This window comes from Cladophialophora carrionii (genome assembly GCF_000365165.1).
Source record: "Cladophialophora carrionii CBS 160.54 unplaced genomic scaffold supercont1.1, whole genome shotgun sequence".
Classification (NCBI taxonomy): Eukaryota; Fungi; Ascomycota; class Eurotiomycetes; order Chaetothyriales; family Herpotrichiellaceae; genus Cladophialophora; species Cladophialophora carrionii.
Window position 1 is genome coordinate 5,204,608 of NW_008481816.1, and position 19,239 is coordinate 5,223,846.

A 19,239-nucleotide genomic window follows, 5' to 3' on the forward strand; every position below is an offset into this window, starting at 1 on the left:
AAGTGTATGAGAGGATATCAACTGCGAACAGGTACAGAGAGAAAGTTGGTTCAAGCCTGCGGTTGCTGGTGGTTGACGCCGTGCCTGACAAAGAAGCCGAACACGCCTGTTCGTTGCACTGACCCAATGACGTCGACGGTCGCCCTCCCCGCATCCCGATGGGGTAATAGCACAGGCCAATCAGGCCCCGCACATTGTAATCAGCGGTTATCAACGGAAATAGCATCCTCGCCGATGTCCAGGCTGGGGAGGCGTGGGAGGCATCCTGGAGTCTGCACAACCTTGTTATGCTCTTCTTGGTCATCCATGAGAACGAAGTGCTATCTAATTTGGAACGGTACTGACTCCTCAAACTGCTCAAACAACGAGGGCCACTTGCTCAGGGATACGGACATCGCTGAAGCCCTCAGACCTCTTGGGCACCCTTCCTCCGCGAACATTTACTTGCATAGCCTGGGCGAGCAGTTTGGGTGGAGCAAGACCACTGTCTCTTTCGGCTCTCCATTTCACGAAGTCGTCCATCTCAGTCCCTCGCTTGACATGTTTGTTCTGCATCGCTTGTGTCTCGACGGTTGTAAAAGGCACAGCTTTGCTCCCTGCCGTGTGCTCGCCCACGGACACGTCACGGTTCTCCGGCGGGTAGTCATGTCCTGTGAATAGCTTGAAGTGTCCTGGGAAAGCCAGCAGCTTCTGCATCGAATGATAAAGATCCGTAGCAGAGCCCCCGGGGAAGTCGCAGCGGGCTGAGCCGACGTCGGGATTGAAGATAGAGTCCCCAGTGAATATGTTGCAGCCAATCACATAGCCGATATGGTCTGGTGTATGCCCGGGGAGGTGAATGGCGCGAGCCTGTATAGAGCCAATACTGAATGTTTCGTCATCTGCAAAGGTATGATCGAACGCGTCCACCAGCTCGGTCTCAGGGATACCATATATCATGGACATGGTAGCTTGGACCTGCCGAATGCGCTGGCCGATGCAGACTTGTGGACGAGGATGATCGGATTGGCGCGTGGCAAGAACGTGCTGAAGATACCGCGACGCAGTGAGGTGGTCGGCATGGGCATGGGTCTCCAAGACCTTTGACACTGTATAGCCTTGAGATGCCACCAAGTCTAGAATCTCATCGGCTGAGTTTGTTGACACTAACCCCTTCTCCTTGTGGTAGTCGAGGACAGGGTCGATAATGACGGCCTCGTTGGAAGTTGGATCCGCGACGACATATTGCCATGTACCAGTTACAGGTTCGAACAGTGTATGGACGTTTGGATCCATCGTAAGCTTGAGCCTTTCGACACAGGGCGGCCGACAGTCCGAGACAGCGATTGCGTCTGGCACACGATTTTTGGAAGAAACGGAGCGGTTCGTTGCACTGGTAGCAAGCTGTCGGAGGACGAAGGTATATATAAAACGTGTCCTAGAGTTCTGTAAGCGCTGTAGGTAAAGGATACCTGGCTAAGCTGACATTGATGGCCCTTGGAATAGGATGCTGCACTCGGGCTATGGAGACAGGTCCCCGAACCAAGGATCAGGGGTGTCATTATCGACAGCATCCGTGGATACGCACAAATGATTAGTCCCCGAGTATTTAACGGCCCGAAGAAGAGCCTGGTTTCATCTCAATCGTAGTTGAAAAGGCGATGTAAGCCATGGCTGGTCGCCGAAAGCATCTGGCCCCTCGGGTTAGCTGGAGGGCGCAACACCCACAAGAACAACTTCATGCGCAAAGACATAAAGCACAGGGGTTCCAAGGGGATGGAATCGACCGGCGTCCAAGAGATGCCCATTAAAGAGCTGCAACAGGGTGGTCTCATGAATGGCATCGGTGTCCACCGCAATCCCGTGGTCTCGGAAGTCAGCTAAGGAAGTTCCCCGTGTTCAGCGGATCTCGAGCAGCGCATGTGGCAAACGCGACGGTATGCTCGAGACCTTCGGGAAGAGCGAGAGGTCCACCGTATGATGCCGCGGATACATATCGAAGGTGTACAAGGTCACCAGGGGTCGTGATTGGCCTTGGTGAGAAAAGGCAGTAGAAGAGGGCCTGATTCTGCTCCAACGGATTGACTTATCATGGTACCGTAATCTAGAGCAAAGAGACGAGACGAGACGATAGTTTGCTGGCGTGTCTAGACGGTCATTGGGTCCTGCTGGCAATGGAGCGTTGCTGGCTTCTTCATGCCAGCAACAGCTTCACGTGTCATTAGAGGAGGAGCTGAAATCGCTTCCCTGATGGATGAAGTGAGCAGGTGGTGAGGGATCTGTGAAGAATCCAACCCCGCAGTGGAGCGCAACGACATCGCAATGGTCGCTATCAATTAATTGTTTCCGCATCTCTCCAACTTGGTAACTCGTACTGTGTGCCACCCGGATTTACTGTTTAATGGACACATCTCAAGTCCAAACCCACCAGATCCTACACATTTCAAGCCCACCGCGACCATGTCCCTCACCGACGTGACCCTGAAAGCGAAATACCCGGCCAAATCGCACTGCCGGCGCGTGGCCAAGTTCCTCACGGACGCGGGCTTCTCTCGCGATGGCGTGATCTACCTCGAAGCGCAAAAGACGCGGATGGTCGAGGACGACGACCAAGCCATGCACTTCCGCCAGCGGCGCTACTTCTTCTACCTCTCCGGCTGCAAGCTCGCGGACGCGTACCTGACGTACAACATCCCGCAGGACATGCTCACGCTGTTCATCCCGCCCGTCGACCCGGACAGCGTCATCTGGAGCGGCCTGCCGGAGTCGCGCGACGAAGCGCTGAAGAAATACGACGTCGACGCCGTGCTGTACACGGACGAAGTCAACGCCGCGTTGGCCGCATACGGGCCCTCCAAGTCCGCGACCGTGTACGCCATCCCCGAACAAGTCTCGGAGCACATCACCTTCCTGGCGTTCCAGGCCGTGGAGTTCGCGCCCCTGAAGACCGCGATCGACGAGTGCAGAGTCGTCAAGGACAGTTACGAGGTCGCCCTGATCCGCAAGGCCAATGAGATCTCGACCCTCGCGCACGTCGAGGCCGTCAAGGCCGCCCGCCACGCGACGAACGAGCAAGAACTGTACGGCGCGTTCGTTGGCACGTGTATATCCAATGGCGCACACGAGCAGGCGTACCATTCCATCTGCGCCAGCGGGACGTCGTGCTCGACGCTGCATTACGTGCGCAACGACCAGCCGCTGCAAGATCGGCTGAACATCCTCCTCGATGCCGGGGCCGAGTACGAATGCTACTGCGCAGACATCACCCGCACGTTCCCCATCTCCGGGACATTCACGCCCGAGTCGCAGACGATCTACAGCATTGTGGACGAGATGCAGGCGTCGTGCTTCAAGATGCTGCGCGGAGGGGTGCGGTGGGAAGACGTCCACGAGAATGCCCACCGCGTGGCGATCAAGGGGCTGAAAAAGGCGGGGATTCTGGTCGGCGACGAGCAGGAGATCTTCGACAAGAGGGTCTCCGTGGCGTTCATGCCGCATGGCTTGGGCCATTACTTGGGCATGGACACACACGACACGGGCGGCCACGCGAATTACGAGGACCCCGATCAGATGTTCAAGTACCTGCGGGTAAGGGGCGCAGTGCCTGCTGGGGCGGTCATTACCGTGGAGCCGGGGATCTACTTCTGCGACTTTATCCTGAATCCCGTGCTGGAGGATCCAGAGCTGAACAAGTATATCGACAAGACGGTGCTGGACAAGTACTGGACTGTGGGCGGTGTACGGATCGAAGACGACGTGCATATCTTAGAGGATGGCTACGAGAACCTGACGAACACGCCGAAGTTATGAGGATGGAGGCCTGGTGATTCACGTCGAAAAGATAACAACAGGAGCACGACTCAAATACAACCCAGAGGCCGTAGCAAATGACATACGAGAAAACTCGTACTGTTTATAATCCGGCCTCGGTCTTTCCCGTCCGGTCGCATATTGCATCGCCTCCTAGCTGCTCAATCCTTCCATGTGACAACCTTCGTCCTCACCCACTCTTCAAGACCCGGCAAGCCGTTGAAGCGCCCGAAGCCGCTCTTCTTGACGCCTCCGTGTGGCAATGCTGGCTCATCATGGATACTCATGCTGTTAATATGCACCGCACCGCTTTCAATCTGCCTTGCCAGAGACAAGCCTCGCTTCAGATCTTCGGTGAAAACAGCGCTTGCCAGGCCATACTCTGTATCATTAGCGATCCGGATTGCTTCTTCGTCGTCTTCGACAATATATATCGAGACGGTTGGCCCGAATGATTCGGTGTGGTAAATGTCCATCTTCTCGTTCACGTTCTCGATGATGACCGGCTTCATCTTCGTCGGGCTTTCGTCGTTGTGTTTCGGGTCTCCAAACACTACATTCGCACCCTTCGAAATTGCGTCTTCCAGTAATTTCTTGTTCTTGACTACTGGCGCCGACGTGACGAGTTGTGGCGTGTCGGCGAAGACTTGTTCCACCGTCTTCTTGAGCGCCTCGCGGAATTCGTCCGCGATCTTGCGGTTCACGAGGATACGCTCCGTGGCCATGCAGATTTGGCCTGCATGGAGGAAGGCCCCCAGGGCGCATTGAAGAGCCGCGGTTTGGATGTTCGCATCTTCGCACACGATGCTCGGAGCCTTGCCGCCGAGTTCCATCACAACAGGCTTCAAGAACTTGCCGGCTTGGGAGGCGATGATGGCGCCCACGGCAGTACTGCCCGTGAAATTGACTTTCTTGATGGATGGGGAGGAAATGAGTGCCGAGGTGACCTTGGCGGCATCAGCCGGTCGGTGGTAGATCGTGTTCAGACATCCCGCCGGCAGGCCTGCGTTGTGCAGGATCGAGGAGATGGCCCAGTATGTAGCCGGGGCGGCCTCGGGTCCCTTCAAGATGACTGTGTTGCCCCTGCAAGAGGATGGTTCGTGTCAGCTCGGCTCGTGAGTCGGACTTCCCGTAAGATATCTTCTTTCCAAATACGGAAATGATACAGCGTCATGTGCTTGTGCTGCGACACTGGAGATTTAGGACTTACATTGCTAGAGGCTGTAGGCATGCGCGTAGACCAAGAACGTATGGGGCATTCCATGGCGCGATCCCGAGAACAACACCGTGTGGCTCCTTGATCAGCAACGCATTCGCTCCCTCCTCGGACACAACAGGCGCGCTGGAGGTGGTGGCCACCTGGATCAAGCCCGCGACGCTCTTGCATGCCTCGTACGCCAGGTTGTGTTCGAACGCGAACATTGACGCCGCCGCGCCAGTCTCACTGTAGCTATAGTGCTGCAGCTCATCTCTTCTCCTCTTGAACTCATCCGCAGCTCTGAGGAAAATGTCTCGTCTGTAGTTCGGCTTGGTCTTGGACCACGACTTGAAGGCCTTTTCAGCAGCGGCAATGGCTTTCTGTACGTCCTCTTCGTCGGCAGAGGAACATTTGTAGAGGGTCTTCTGGTCGAGGGGAGAGACAACGTCAAAGGTTGAGGAGAGCTTGACCTCCTTGCCGTCTAGCCAGAGCGGAATCGTCGACGAGGAGTCGAAGGCCGGGGCCGACGAGTGTGTTCCATTGGCACCGTTAGCAGACATCGTGAAGAGCTTGCGACCAGGGAATTTGCTTCCTGTGCTTGGAAGTTGTGAAATGTTTAATAGCTAGAGTTCAGCAGCAACTCCCGAGATGAAATCCGATTTAATATACAGTCAAAGTCAAGCTGCTCACACAGGGGTCGCTATCCGGCACTTGAAATAGGCAAGTAGACCTTCGGATTCTGCACCGTTGCATGCAAGTGGCGCAAGCCATGTCGCTTCCATCATCGACGACTACTGGTAGACGTCCCGCAGGTGGAAAAGGCGGGGCAGCTCTGTTTTGAAAATGCTTCAGTTGCGGGGACTGTCTTGGCCGTGATCTGGGCGCCAGTTAAGAAGCTGGAAGGCCTCGGAGGCTCCCGGGGCGTACCTAATGAGGGTGGTGCTTACCCGGATAATACCTTAGGATAGAGGAAGCCTTCCGCTCGATCCAGACTGTGAAACCGTGGTGGCTTTGTGTCCGCCTTCGAGACAAGGACGCGGCGAATCGTTCTTCCGCAAGTGTTTGATATCTACCAGGCTGGAGTCCGTGATCTCCGGGACGCGCTGTTGCTGTAGCTCGCTGTCTCTTATCGGGATGGGCAAACTCGGTTACCTGGCCAAAGGCACAGCTGATGGCATCGCAACCGCCCAAGCATGCGCGTGTTGAAATGGCTGAAGAGAATTCTCGGCGACCTTAAAGCTGTAAGGAGCGGCGGAGGAGAAAATGTCCCAAAGGGAGGAACGGAGAACGCTCTGTCAAGGAGGAGGGATCGTATCTGGAAAAATGTCATTGCATGCTGTCCGCTCATTGTTCCCTCAAATCTAGGGCTGGACGCCTTCGTGGGCTCTGGGCGCCAATACGGACTGCAAGTGTATCCCAGCGTTCAGCTGGATTTTAGCGATGCCGGCAAAGTACTTGTATCACCTGCTCAGATTTGGAGGGATGGACACTGCACCAGCAACCGTAACAATATTTACCAAAATCACAAACCCGATCCAGATTGACTCGGGTGGCGCACCTTTGAGCATTCTGACATCGGTGACCACGTCAGGTTTACATAGGCGTGTCGGACTGTCCTCGATTCGAATTCGATTGGAAATAGCACCTTGGATGCGGCTTTTCTACCAGAGAGACAGAAGAGCTTGTCGATGCGCTTGTGCTCATCACAAGTCGTTCACACCGTCGTTCGCCTCGCTGTTAAATTTCACGGCGCAGCCTGCTTGGGGAAAGGACAATTTAGTTGCACAAGACATCAGACCACAGCTGCGTCTGCGCTTCTTGCTAGGTGTCTGCGCTTCTTGCTAGGTGCCTGCGCTTCTTGCTAGGTGCCTGCGCAGTCATGCGATCGCTTATCTCATGTCGGAGCTCGTGCAACTGGCTGCTTGCCAACTGCTGTTCACCTCTGCACTGAACACTCGTGAGGCGGGCAACGCGGTCTCGTAAGCACCCCACGACTGTGGCAGTCTTTGAGATCAAGTGGCATATTTTTCCATGAGGCGGACAGGCTCCGAAAGTGCTGCATTGACGCGTCGCGGTTGAAGCATCAACGTGGGCGTCGCGCTCATTATCTTCGCAAGTCGCCGACGAGCCATCGCAGTGGGATACTACTCTCAGATGCACATGGAAGATTCGAGGCCTGTTAGTACCCGTACTTCAATAACTTTTCGATGGTGCTTCGTATTGAGCCTCGACACCTCCTCACCTCATCATCAGGTGAGCGAAAAGTAACCGGCGCGCCCGGACGCATTACATAGCCCGCGATCCATCAGGCCACTTTGAAAGGTAAACAAACGCAGGGCGATCCGGACACGCAGCCGGAGCATCCTAGCTGCTGAATCTCACTCGCTGGCGTCCTCAGCTTCGTGGCCCACAGCAGATGCGGAAGGGTGAGTCTTCCCCGCATTGTCGGGCATGAATCTGACTCGTATTCGTCGCTTTTGCGGCTCCAGGTCTCCCTTTGTCCATTCTCTGCCGCATTCCTTCCCTCCTCGACTGCGCTCCTCGAATGGGATTTCGCTTTGACGGCAAGGTTCCAAAGGTTGGCGAGAAAGATCCCAAAGCTTGCGGGCGTCCCAGCACTCCGTGGACCCGCAGATCTGCCGCGATCTGACCTTGGCGAAGCTTTGCTGTGGTACATCGGGTTGCAGCATCCACCGTTTCCGTACTGATCTAACACTCGTTACGCAAACCTGTCGATGTCCTGGAAAACTTTGCTCCATCTTCCCGCGTCATCCTGGTCTGGTCAATAGCTGTTGAGCTCGTTCGGACATCGGGGCAAAGAGCTCTCAACCCTGTTCGGACAGGACCCGTTCGTCCACATGTCAAATGCTCGTATGAAAGACTCTCTTTGGACAAAGCTTTGATCCGCTTACAGAAGGTCTCCTTACACCCGTCATGAGATGTAGCATTACCGTCCGCCCAGCATGAGAACTGCCCGAATGATTGGCTTCCGAAGCCACTGGTCCACAGTGTACACGTCTTCCAACATGGACGCAGGCACACCAACCTGAGAACATTTGAGGGGTTTCCGCTGATCCTGTCGAAGGTTTGGTCTTCGGGACGATGAGCAGCTGGAGAATCATAGAGGTCGATGGTTGAAGTGCCTGCTACATAAGCACCTCTTCTTCCGGAGAAGGTCTTACCATCATGCACACTGTCTCCCATCCGACTTCTAGACTCGCCCCTCCCCTTCTCAAGAATAACACTTACAACCTTTTCCCCACCTCAAAAGATGTCTTATAAAATCCCCACCGAGCAATGGGCTCAGGTCATCGACAAGGTTGGCGGGCCCCTCCAGTACAAGAAGATCCCCGTCGCAAAGCCCGGTCCTGAGGAGGTCCTCGTCAACATCAAGTACTCCGGGGTCTGCCACACCGATCTCCATGCTCTCAATGGCGACTGGCCCATTCCCACCAAGCTGCCTCTTGTCGGTGGCCACGAGGGCGCTGGTATCGTGGTGGCTCGCGGTGACTTGGTCACCGATGAGATCTGCAAGATTGGCGAGGCCGTCGGCGTCAAGTGGTTGAACGATTCCTGCCTGTCCTGCACATTCTGCCAACAAGCCGACGAACCCCTTTGCCTGACTCCGAAGCTCTCGGGCTACACCGTCGACGGCTCCTTCCAGCAATACTGCATTGCCTCCGCCAGACACGTCGCTCACATTCCCGAGGGCGTGCCCCTCGACGAAATCTCCCCCGTTCTCTGCGCCGGCATCACCGTCTACAAGGGGCTGAAAGAGTCGGGAGCGCGGCCCGGGCAGACGGTCGCCATCGTCGGGGCCGGCGGTGGCCTAGGCACGTTGGCCCAACAATACGCGAAGGCCATGGGCCTGCACACCATTGCCATCGACTCGGGAGATGAGAAGAAAGCGCTCTGCCAAAAGATGGGTTCAGAAGTAAGTGATCAAATCCCACACGAGTGAACGGGAACTGACACACACGCACTTTACAGCACTTTATCGACTTTGCCAAATCCAGCGACATCGTCAAAGACGTGAAGAATGCAACCAAAGACGGTCTCGGGCCTCACGCCGTCATCCTGGTCGCGGTCAGCGAGAAGCCCTTCCAACAGGCCGCGGAATACGTGCGCCCTCGAGGCACCGTCATCGTTATCGGCCTCCCAGCCAAAGCATACATCAGGGCCCCGGTCTTCGAGTCGGTGCTGAAGATGGTCAGGATCCAATGCTCATATGTCGGGAACCGCCAAGACAGCGAGGAGGCCATAGACTTCTTCGCCCGCGGACTGATCAAGGTGCCTTTCAAGACTGTGGACCTCAAGGACCTTCCCAAGGTGTACGAGATGATGCATGCGGGCCAGATCGCTGGACGATATGTGCTGAAGATGCCTGATGCGGAATAGACGGGAATAAAAGGGAGAAAGTGAGCTTCAGTTCAATCAGCGAACATGTCTGATCACAGCTGCTGACACGGCCAACCGGTTGAGCTGGTGTCCTGTTTACGTACTGTAACATGTAGATCCCTTCCAACGAGACGGGTCCTACTTCAAAACTGTCCGGTGCCACCTGCGGCTTTGGGCCCAATCCCTATACATACAGTAGCTTTCGCCCGATAGCCCTCGATCAGCCCCCAGATGCAACTGAACATCCATATGGAATTCAGGCAGGTATGCCCATGAGGGTTAACACGCGGAGCAACTTAACCTCGGGCAAGGAAATGATCCACCGCTTGACCTTGGCGCTAAATCGTCCCGAGTACAAGACGTACCTGTGACAGCGGAAGCCACCAACGAAAGGGGGAGATGATGGTATCCAGGTGCAAGAATCGGTACTGTAGGTAGGCAATTCCCTCGGCTTTGAAAGAGTCAGGACTCGTGGCTGATCGCAACTGAGCACAATCACATGGATTTTGCTATCGACACTCAAAGGTGAGCTTGCGGTGGCATACGGAGCATCCCCTCGTACGGGTCTGCCTGCACGCCGTGAAGCAGGAATGGAAGTCACCCAGGATATAATCAAACAATCCATTCGAATCTCGAATCTCAAGACTCTAATCCGCCAATGACGACATGGCATCACATCTACAGTATCACATCTATCACATCAAGAAAACGCCGCCATCACTCCTGACCACACTGCCCGTGACGTTCCGATCCTTCAAGACATAAAGGTAACTCTCCACCACGTCCTCGACGCGGCCAATTTCCCCCGTCGCGGCTTTCCCCTTCATCCCGTCCATGGCCGCCTGGGCTTTTTCCCTATCTCCCAGCGAGTTGACCCACAGCTCGGTGTCCACGCCGCCGGGCGAGATCAAGTTGACGCGCACGGGCTTCAGATCCAGCGCCAGCCCGCGCGTCATGCCGTGCATGGCGCTCGCGTACGACGCCACGACGGCCCAATTGGGGATCGGCTTCTCCGAGACCGACCCGGTCGTGAGCGTGATGCTGCTGGCCGGGCCGGCATTCAAGTGGCCGACGGCTTCCTTGGCGACGAAGAAGGGCGCGAAGAACCGTACCATGCCCGCCTGTTTCATGAACGGCATGTCGACTTGGCCGAGTGGTTTCGCGGCGAGAGGGTCCCCGGCCGTGAAGACCACGTGGTCGAGTTTCGAGTCGAGGCTGCGGAAGAGACTCTTGATGTTGGATTCGAGCGTCGCTTCGTCGCCGAGGTTACAGGGGATGCCGGTGATTTTGGTGGTCTGCTCTGAGTCGGGGTATGTGGATCGGAGGCGCGAGATTGCTGCGTCGACTCTCTCCTTGCGCGAGGACGAGATGTAGAGGTTCGAGACGCGGTGTTCGATGAGGGCTTCCGCGAGGCCGAAGCCTAGGCCAGATGTCCCGCCTATGATGAGCACGGACGTGTTGGCTAGTTTGTTGGTATATTTCGGGGTCGTCATGGTGAGATGTCAAAGTGTGGACGGTTTCACTTTTCCAGCCAGAGGTCGACCTTCTCATAGGGGTATGGTTTGCGCTTCTGTGGTATTCTGGCGTTTGTGGGAGATTGTTGCGCCCAAGCGATGTCCAGATATGCTCTCTGTAGTACCTTCTCTGACCGAGCTGCCGTCAATCGCAATCGAGTCGTGATCGCACAATTCAGGTACACACTCGCAGGATACGACGGATTCCAGTATCGTCTCTTCTTCTGGCAGTCAATACAGTATGCGTATATATACAGCACCCTGGCAGCCCTCCCTTCCCTTCCCGGTATGCACTTCGATCCCGGCAGTTACGGACTTAACGATCAGAGCGGAGTATATCCGGCGTCATGAAGTCCGATTTTTCAGAGCGACCAGTCACCTACCTCGTACCAGTGCTTCAATGCATTCTTGACGTCAAGATCATGATACATCCACCGGAATACCTGGATGTTTCAACCGTTTTGCCGGAGAATTTCTCTGTCACTGCTCGACATACCACAGAAGTGCTGGATAGGCCGCTGTGCAGCTGGTGGCTACAGGAGATGGGAACGCAACGTCCTCTTTCGGTCGCGATATCTGACGTCAAGGTGATGGTTTGTGTGTGATTAGCTGACGGGCATAAACGTCTGCAAGGCCAGGGATATAACTGCATGGTATCCGGGTGTTATCGTCACGTCGCGTCTTGTACAAGGTGAGTGTGGTGGTTTAGCGGAGGGCAGAGGAGGAGAAAGGCCTTGGTTTCGTCCACGTCGGGGGGACTGATTCGGACGAACGAAGTTAATACACTATATCTGGGGGACTGTCTCTTCATCGGTTCTCATCCTTCCGAGCCTTGCCGTTGGCAGCTACTCCGCTCAAGAAAGGGTATCTGCCGTACCAGGGAGACAAAAAGTCACGAAGGTCCGCGAATAGGGTGAGTATCAGCAAATATCCAAAGCGACCCGGACCTCTTCGTCCTCAGGGAAAGTCGTGCGTGGCATGTTGACAGCCGCGCATGTTGCTGGCTGGACGGACACCGGAGTATAGAGTGCCTGGCTGATACTCGTAGACTAGCTCGACACTACATGTACTCTGTAGAGCCTGGGTCGAATCGACTCGGCGTGGCTCGCATTGCGTGGTAAAGAAACCTACTAAGTGACCAGCCTCGCTACCGACACGTTGTCCCAAGACCTTTACTACTCACAGTGCTTAAGTAGACTTGGCTTCTCTCGAAGCGATCGGGGAGGAGTCACCCGGATCTGGTCGTGGGAGATGCAGCCTTGTCATCTGTGCTCCCCCCCCTGCTTGCCGCGAGTGGGGTGAGTGATCAAACACGCGTGTCTCGCCAGTGGTGGGAGCCCGCTCTCTTAGCATAGGATACATACGGAGTAGTTCGATTTGGAATCTCCATCTCCGGCTATATCTCCTTCTTTTACTAAAGTATGGACTGGAAGGGTCTTTCCAGCGGTGGAAGTCTATGTGGACTGGTCTCTGAATACTGGAATGTCATTTCTGGGTTAAGTAATACTTTGACACCCCTTGGGACTAAGCAGAATATATTGAATTGTAGGTACTCTGCTGACACTGCTCCTTTTTTGAGCAAGCATAGGTATTATAGGTATCGCTCCGTCTGTAGACGAGGCGCAAACACGGTTGTTGTTCTCGCTTGCCCAGCAATGCCTACCTACCTCCCTACCTAGACTCTAGCATGCATGACTACACAGTCCTCCGCAATACACTGTATCAAGTCAGAGCCGCGACCAACTCGTCCACCGTCTTCATGGGCTTGTCATTGTTCTCGCCGACGTCCAGCGGCACGAGAATCCTACTGACGGCATTATACCCAGCCACGACCGTGGCCAGCTCCAGGATCTCGCGGTTGTCAAAATGTGTTTTGAGGGCGTCGAAGGTGGCGTCCTGCACCTTGACATCGACGGTGGCTTCGTCCGTGTATCTCAGCACGGCCACCTCTTTGTCACTCAGCGTAGCTGCGTCTCCCACCTCGCCCTTGGGTGTGCGGCGGGCGACTTCCAGCGCGTCCGGCGATAGCCCTGCTTTCAGTGCCAGCGCGGCGTGGATGTTCCACTCGTACACGGCGCCGGTGAGGATGGCGACGCGCGAGATGGCCAGCTCGAGAAGGGCCTGCGACACGATGGTCTCGGTGCGCAGGGCGCCCACGAAGGCGTTGTACCCGTTCGCCACGGGCGGGGAGTGCAGCAGCGTCAGGTCGAGTGGGATGAGAGGGCGTGGTTTCCGCCGTGCGGCGATGCGGGCGTAGATCTCGGCCACGGACGAGGGGGAGTCCGGAGGCGGGGTGGACGGCGCGTAGGGGAGGCGCATGGTGGCACACCGGTCCTAACTTCGTAATGCTGTAAATGTATCTCTGGAGCAGTAGGGGCCCACACCCCGAGAGAGAGAGAGGGAAAAGGGCGACAAGTGGGAATTAAAAGCACAGAGAGAAAACGAGTTCATGGAATTACTTGCGGGGTTGTGAGGGTACGTTGAGTAACATTAAGTACCCGTTAAAACAAATTCTCTGCGCGCCCGCACAAGCCGGCATCGGGGACCGTCTGATTGAACATCACAGAATGGAGGATCACGGCAATTAAGAGTACAGTGGCCCAAAGGTGTTAGGACGGAAGTGCAAAAACACCCTTTCGTGGGAGATAGGTAGGCTTCGCGGGGTTGCTTAATTATCAGTCATGATGATCATATATGCTATTTCCATGTCCGGTACGGCTACAGGGATCGATGGAGCGCTAAATGCTCCCTTCGCATTGTCGAGGGCTTGCAAAAAGAGCCCTCACACCTCCCCCGTGGCAATCATGCATTCAAGAGAAGAGCAAACGCCAGAACCCCCAAGAAACCTTTGCTGAAAATGCCTAGAACACGGTATGGACCCAGCCCGCCTTCTGGCCGGGCTTCAAGGGAGCCAGCGTGACGTTGTACTCCAGATCCAGTTCGGCCTTGGGGTCCTTGGAGGGCTTGAAGTCGAGCAGCAGATCGTCCTTGACGGCGCAGACGGAGTCACTGGTCACATAGGGGTCATCCCGGGGATAGAGCTGGGTGGTGAGAGATTTGTAGCCGTCGGCGCTGACCATGAGATGGATGTGAGCCGGTCGCATCGGATGGCGGTCCATGAGATTCAGCAAGACGCCAGCCGGACCATCGGTGGGGAGCGAGTATGCGGTCGGGTGGTAGCAATAGTAGTAGTATTCGCCCTTGTCGTTGGTCCTGAACTTGCCGCGCAGGTTGTTGACGGACTGCTCGTCATCCTGGAAATCGTACTTGCCGTTCGCCGAGGCTTGCCAGATGTCCACAATGGCGTTGGAAATGGGCTTGCCGGTCTTGTAATCGCTCACCACCCCGTGCATGAGCGTGAGTCTGCCGGTCGGGTATGGGTCTTGAACAATGCTGTCACCGAGCTCCCGGAACGGCGCGTGGGGACTCCAGAACGGGCCCAGGATGGTAGACGACGTGGGCGTTTCGTCACTGTCGAGCATGATCTTGTTGGCTACTTCATCGACCAGTCTGTGGAACGCCGCGTGGTCAGCTCTCGAGAATTTACGTAGTCAGGGAAGTCTTTCACGTACGATTCGATGCCGAGCACATCGCAGATCCGCTGTCCTTCGTTGCGCTTGGAATCGCTGATCTGGCCGATGGCGTTGACAAACTGGACGCCTCGCATCCATTCCTCGGGTGTCAGTTCTGTCTCGCGCACAAAGTCATGGAGATGCCGGATCAGCTTTGCGAGGACAAATCTGGCTCGGTCGGGCGTCTTGGGACCCATGGCGTTGATGAGGCTGTCGGTGAAGTTGGGATCATATTTGTGACCGGCCGTGTGCCCGTTCGTCACCCCGTTCAGGTTGACTGACGTCGAATTCTCGACAACATTCTGGAACGACATGTTTGCTGGTGAAGGGTGTGTAGGCGAACTGCGAGTATGTCGTACGTGAGAGGAGTGATCGTGTCACGCAGTCCCAAGGCCGTTGATTAAAGACGCAGGTTGCACGACGAAAGCTGGAATAAGCTGAGAGATGCGATATAGCAAGAAGACTTCGGCCGTTTGCAGGGTCACGGTGGCAGTATATATGGGCTGGTCATAGGGAACGCACAGCACTAGCTGGCAACGACAGTCGGCTCATGACGTTGGATTCTTCCCTCCGCGATTTCTATCCTGAGGAACCCTTCGTCCGCGGCAGCGAACACGGGCCCACGCTGGGCCAATGGGGACGGTGTCAAGTCTAAGCAGGCCGGAATCTGGCATGAGGGTTGGATCCTCTGTCGGCAAGTCGTGCCGCCTCACGCATCTCGCCTGGAAACCCGGTAGTTGGAAGAACAGCTAGCTAGCGACACGTATCGAGATCATGCCGGCAATCAAATTCGGCATCTCCAAGTCTTTCGATCTGCGGGGCATTCCGGGGCTGGATGGGCTGGACGTGCTGCTCGTGGTTTGCCACTATGCATCCCCCACGGCGAACAGGGCTTGACAAGGCTTGACCGGGTCAGACACTCGGCATGGGCCGTCTTGAAATACCGTAGCCATGTGATCTGGCTTTCTTGAGAATGTCCTACTACGGAAGTGCCCAAAATGAAACACCATCTGATGATAGGGACATGGACGCCGCCGGGTGCCATCTTCACGGTCGAGTTCGACGATGAAGCCTGGACCCTGAAGCTGGGCAAGAAAACATCCATCCCGGCGGATGAGCCGATATCATGGATGACATTCGATGTGAGGACTATCAGCGAGTGTGCGGCCTAGCCCTGAGATTGGCTCTGCTGACAACATCCCTGCGAGCAGCATGCACGGCGAAACATCTACGGAGCGTCGATGAAGAAGTGGTCCAGCCATGCCGTCAAAGCACCAGACAACATCTCACATGAGGTTTCGCATCCGATGAACCATGACCGTATGTCGGCGCGGCTTCTTGCAAGCTTGAACTTGGGCTGACGCCAGGCAGCTCGTGCTCAGAGCGCCGACACCAGGACGAGAGCGATATTTGTACTGGCAGCCAAGCAGCCGCCCTACTGCGTCTATGGCAATCCGTTCTACGAGCATGCAGGCTACGGTAATGTCTTCTCCGTCGACGACAAGGGCACACTCGACAAGAATATCCAAAATTACGAATACAGCGAAAAATCCGCCATCCACGGAATGGTCTTTGACCCGACTGAGACCTATCTGTATTCCGCCGACATGTGGGCCGACAAGATCTGGACGCACAAGAAAGCGAGCGACGGTACTCTTACCCTGGTCGGCAGCGTCGATGCACCCTCGGCGGGCGATCATCCTCGATGGGTGGAAATTCATCCCAGTGGACACTACCTTTACGTGCTGATGGAGGCCGGGAACAGACTGGGGGTCTACGTGATCGATGAGACGACCCACCTCCCCGTCTTCACCCAAGATCTTTATCCGCTTGTTCCTCCAGGTACGCGCCTGATGCGGGAATACCACATAGGGCTAATGAGAAGCAGGTGTCCGAGACCTCAAGAAGATGTACAGATCCGACGTGGTATTTTGTTCGCAGAGTGGGAAGTATCTCTTCGCAACCGCCCGGTCGAACTCGTCCAGCGTGACCGGCTATATCAGCGCCTTCAAGCTTGGACCGCAGGGCCAGGTTCAGAGACAGCTCTGCATCAGTCCGACCCCGAATAGCGGCGGTCACTCGAACGCCGTGAGTCCTTGTCCTTGGACGGACGAGTGGTTGGCTTTGACGGATGATCAAGACGGATGGGTGGAAATCTACCGTTGGCACGATGAGTATCTTTCACGCGTCGCTCATTTGGACATCAAAGAGCCCGGCTTTGGCATGAATGCCATCTGGTACGACTAGTCTGAGGTTTCTACTCGTAGCATCCTACAGTATACTGTATGTGGAAATGTGGCAGAAGACCCATTGACCCCTCCCGTTCACGCCCACGGCGGATAAAAAGTCTTCCGCTCCGGCATCCCCCCGGCAGCAGTTCATGTCGCCATCTTGTCCATCCTGCCCCACGGGACCGTCCCGATGCAGTTGGAGGTAATTACGGAGGACTGTAGGAATAGGCATCGAAGCTCGGCAAATACTTCGCACGCCTGACGCAGACTTCGCGGAAACCTCGGGCTCTCGATTTTCTCGCTGTGAAGACGTATTGAGCTGCATACTTGTGCATGGCCACAGACCCTCCAGGGCAACCGTACACTCGACCGTGTTCGTGGCGCCACTTGAATCACGAAAGGGGCGAGGCAGAGTAGATTACAGCCCCAAACACCCGACTGGACTGTCACGGTCTCGCCACGGACGACAAATCTCTATACCGTGGTGGTTTTGTATCGACGGGGCCGTGTGAGTCGCCGCCATGGCCTCCTCAAGCCCCATCCGCGGGCTGCTGTTCGTGACCATGCAGCCCAAGGAGACATTGTCGCTCGATCTCTTCCATGACTGGTACAACAATGAACACGGACCCAACCGAACACGGCTGTCGTTCATGCCGAATGGGTTTCGATATCGAGCGACAGACTTGCCAGCGCCCAACGCCGGCACTCGCGCCGACCCCGAGTTCCTGGCCATCTACGATGCCACGGATATGCACCAGTTCACCGAACAGCCGTACCAGTATCTGCGAGCACCGCCGGGCAAAACGCAACGAGAAATCGATGTCATGGCCCAGATCTGGGTGGACCGGTTGACGCTGGATTTTGTGGGCGAACGGATCAACGACAAGACATTCGTCAAACTCGAAGCGCCCGAACATTTCCGGGAGAACGAACAAGGGAATGTCCTGACGACACTCCGATTGCTCCTCGCTCCAGAACAAGTCTCAATCGTGGAGGACTGGATCCAAACCACTGTGCTCCCAACGGTGCAAGACATCCCCGGCTGGAGGAGGACATCATGGTTCAAGACGTCCTATCTCGAACCGCGCCAAGACGGAAAGGTCGATTTTGTCCTGATCAACGAATACACCCCGTCCACCGACCCTAAAGCATTGCCGTCGACACTTAACGCGCCGCCCTCGGATATCTCGGAGCCCAAGGCACGCACATATGAACTCTTCTACACGTTTGGAACGGCAGCACGCCACCTGGCCATCGTGGCACCGTGGGCGTCGGCAGACGGAGTCACGAAGACGCTACCGAAGGTCTCACCATACGGCTCGGCCATAGAGTCGACCGTCACCACACGGGACGGCGCAGTGCTGCCCTTCCGCCTCGAAGGCAACTCCGACCCCAACGCACCCGTCTTGGTGCTGGTTAACTCGGTCCTCACGACCTGGGGCATCTGGGACGCGTTTCTCACGCACTTCTTTTCTCGCCCGCAGAACCAAAAATACCGCGTCCTACGCTTCCTGGCCCGTGGCCGTGTCATTCCCAGCGGCACAATCAGCCCCGTGACCGTGGATCTACAAGCGTCGGATGTCATCCAGCTGCTGGACGCCCTGCGCGTCCCCCAAGCAGCGGGCCTCGTGGGCGTGTCCATGGGTGGCGTTACCGCTCTGGCGACGGGCCTCAAGTACCCGTCCCGGATCAAGGCCTTCGTGGCGTGCGACACGTCCGCCAAGTCTCCCGCCGGCAACAAAGATACCTGGGGCCAGCGCATCGCCGTGGCGGAGAAAGAGGGCACCACGCTGCGCCTGGCGTCTCTGTTCGGCGACGAGTCCTCAGACGCGAGTCCGCAGGCCGTCGTGGGCGAAGAGCTCGCCGAGATGACGGTGCGGCGGTGGTTCGTGCCGGAGTCGTACGACAATCCCGAGGTCGTGCCCGAGATCGCCCGGGTCAAGCGCATGGTTTACACCAATTCGCTGCCCGAGTTCAGCCGGGGGGTCGAGACTTTGTTCAACTACGACTACACGGGTCTCCTGGCCGGGTACAAGGGCCGAGGCGCCTTCCTGGTCGGCGCGGGTGACGGCGTGCTGCCAAAGGGCATGGAGAAGCTGTCGAAGGAGCTGGGATCGGCAGAAGGGAAGACGGCCGCTTTCAAGCTCGTCGAGGGCGCTGGGCATTTACCCATGGTCGAGAAACCCAAGGAGGTGGCTGACTTTGTGGGAGACTTTTTGAGCGCTGCTTGACCTATTAACTTGTCCTTTCGACCTGGCAAGTGGAAGATAAAGAAAAGAATGGATATTCTGGTCGTCGCAGCGGCCGGGCTGGGCCGTGTTAGAACACGATCATACGTACCTGTGTCTACCTGATATCTTTACCCGCAACGACGTATCCCTGTTTTCTCTGTTCTTCGCTTTCTTCTCCTTTCTTCATTCTTTGTTGTTGTCATCCTCGTCCACGTCCTCGTCCTCGTCTTACTGCTTCTCCTCTTGCTCATCTTCTATACTAGAAGACCTCCCTTAACATACGCCCCTCTTCATGGTCCGGCCGCG

General features: G+C 56.1%; 9 protein-coding genes across 9 annotated transcripts; 4 read left to right on the forward strand and 5 right to left on the reverse strand.

Annotated features, from left to right (window-relative positions):
• Window positions 1-357: 357 nt before the first annotated feature.
• G647_01873 (uncharacterized protein) lies at window positions 358-1,275 on the reverse strand (the record flags this gene model as incomplete). Its single annotated transcript, XM_008725272.1, has 1 exon — window positions 358-1,275. One exon carries the CDS (start codon window positions 1,273-1,275, stop codon window positions 358-360), a length of 918 nt encoding a protein of 305 aa, XP_008723494.1.
• Window positions 1,276-2,439: 1,164 nt separating this feature from the next.
• G647_01874 (uncharacterized protein) lies at window positions 2,440-3,789 on the forward strand (the record flags this gene model as incomplete). Its single annotated transcript, XM_008725273.1, has 1 exon — window positions 2,440-3,789. One exon carries the CDS (start codon window positions 2,440-2,442, stop codon window positions 3,787-3,789), a length of 1,350 nt encoding a protein of 449 aa, XP_008723495.1.
• A 161-nt stretch (window positions 3,790-3,950) lies between these two features.
• Window positions 3,951-5,547, reverse strand: G647_01875 (uncharacterized protein; the record flags this gene model as incomplete). Its single annotated transcript, XM_008725274.1, has 2 exons — window positions 3,951-4,872; window positions 5,000-5,547. 2 exons carry the CDS (start codon window positions 5,545-5,547, stop codon window positions 3,951-3,953), a joined length of 1,470 nt encoding a protein of 489 aa, XP_008723496.1.
• A 2,711-nt stretch (window positions 5,548-8,258) lies between these two features.
• Window positions 8,259-9,385, forward strand: G647_01876 (uncharacterized protein; the record flags this gene model as incomplete). The annotated part of the gene is made up of 2 exons (XM_008725275.1): window positions 8,259-8,921; window positions 8,978-9,385. 2 exons carry the CDS (start codon window positions 8,259-8,261, stop codon window positions 9,383-9,385), a joined length of 1,071 nt encoding a protein of 356 aa, XP_008723497.1.
• A 695-nt stretch (window positions 9,386-10,080) lies between these two features.
• Window positions 10,081-10,878, reverse strand: G647_01877 (uncharacterized protein; the record flags this gene model as incomplete). The annotated part of the gene is made up of 1 exon (XM_008725276.1): window positions 10,081-10,878. The coding sequence occupies one exon, from the start codon at window positions 10,876-10,878 to the stop codon at window positions 10,081-10,083; it is 798 nt and encodes a 265-aa protein (XP_008723498.1).
• A 1,743-nt stretch (window positions 10,879-12,621) lies between these two features.
• G647_01878 (uncharacterized protein) lies at window positions 12,622-13,218 on the reverse strand (the record flags this gene model as incomplete). The annotated part of the gene is made up of 1 exon (XM_008725277.1): window positions 12,622-13,218. One exon carries the CDS (start codon window positions 13,216-13,218, stop codon window positions 12,622-12,624), a length of 597 nt encoding a protein of 198 aa, XP_008723499.1.
• A 542-nt stretch (window positions 13,219-13,760) lies between these two features.
• G647_01879 (uncharacterized protein) lies at window positions 13,761-14,785 on the reverse strand (the record flags this gene model as incomplete). The annotated part of the gene is made up of 2 exons (XM_008725278.1): window positions 13,761-14,409; window positions 14,472-14,785. The coding sequence occupies 2 exons, from the start codon at window positions 14,783-14,785 to the stop codon at window positions 13,761-13,763; spliced, it is 963 nt and encodes a 320-aa protein (XP_008723500.1).
• Window positions 14,786-15,469: 684 nt separating this feature from the next.
• Window positions 15,470-16,718, forward strand: G647_01880 (uncharacterized protein; the record flags this gene model as incomplete). Its single annotated transcript, XM_008725279.1, has 4 exons — window positions 15,470-15,613; window positions 15,683-15,791; window positions 15,843-16,313; window positions 16,357-16,718. 4 exons carry the CDS (start codon window positions 15,470-15,472, stop codon window positions 16,716-16,718), a joined length of 1,086 nt encoding a protein of 361 aa, XP_008723501.1.
• Window positions 16,719-17,223: 505 nt separating this feature from the next.
• Window positions 17,224-18,933, forward strand: G647_01881 (uncharacterized protein; the record flags this gene model as incomplete). Its single annotated transcript, XM_008725280.1, has 1 exon — window positions 17,224-18,933. The coding sequence occupies one exon, from the start codon at window positions 17,224-17,226 to the stop codon at window positions 18,931-18,933; it is 1,710 nt and encodes a 569-aa protein (XP_008723502.1).
• Window positions 18,934-19,239: the final 306 nt, after the last annotated feature.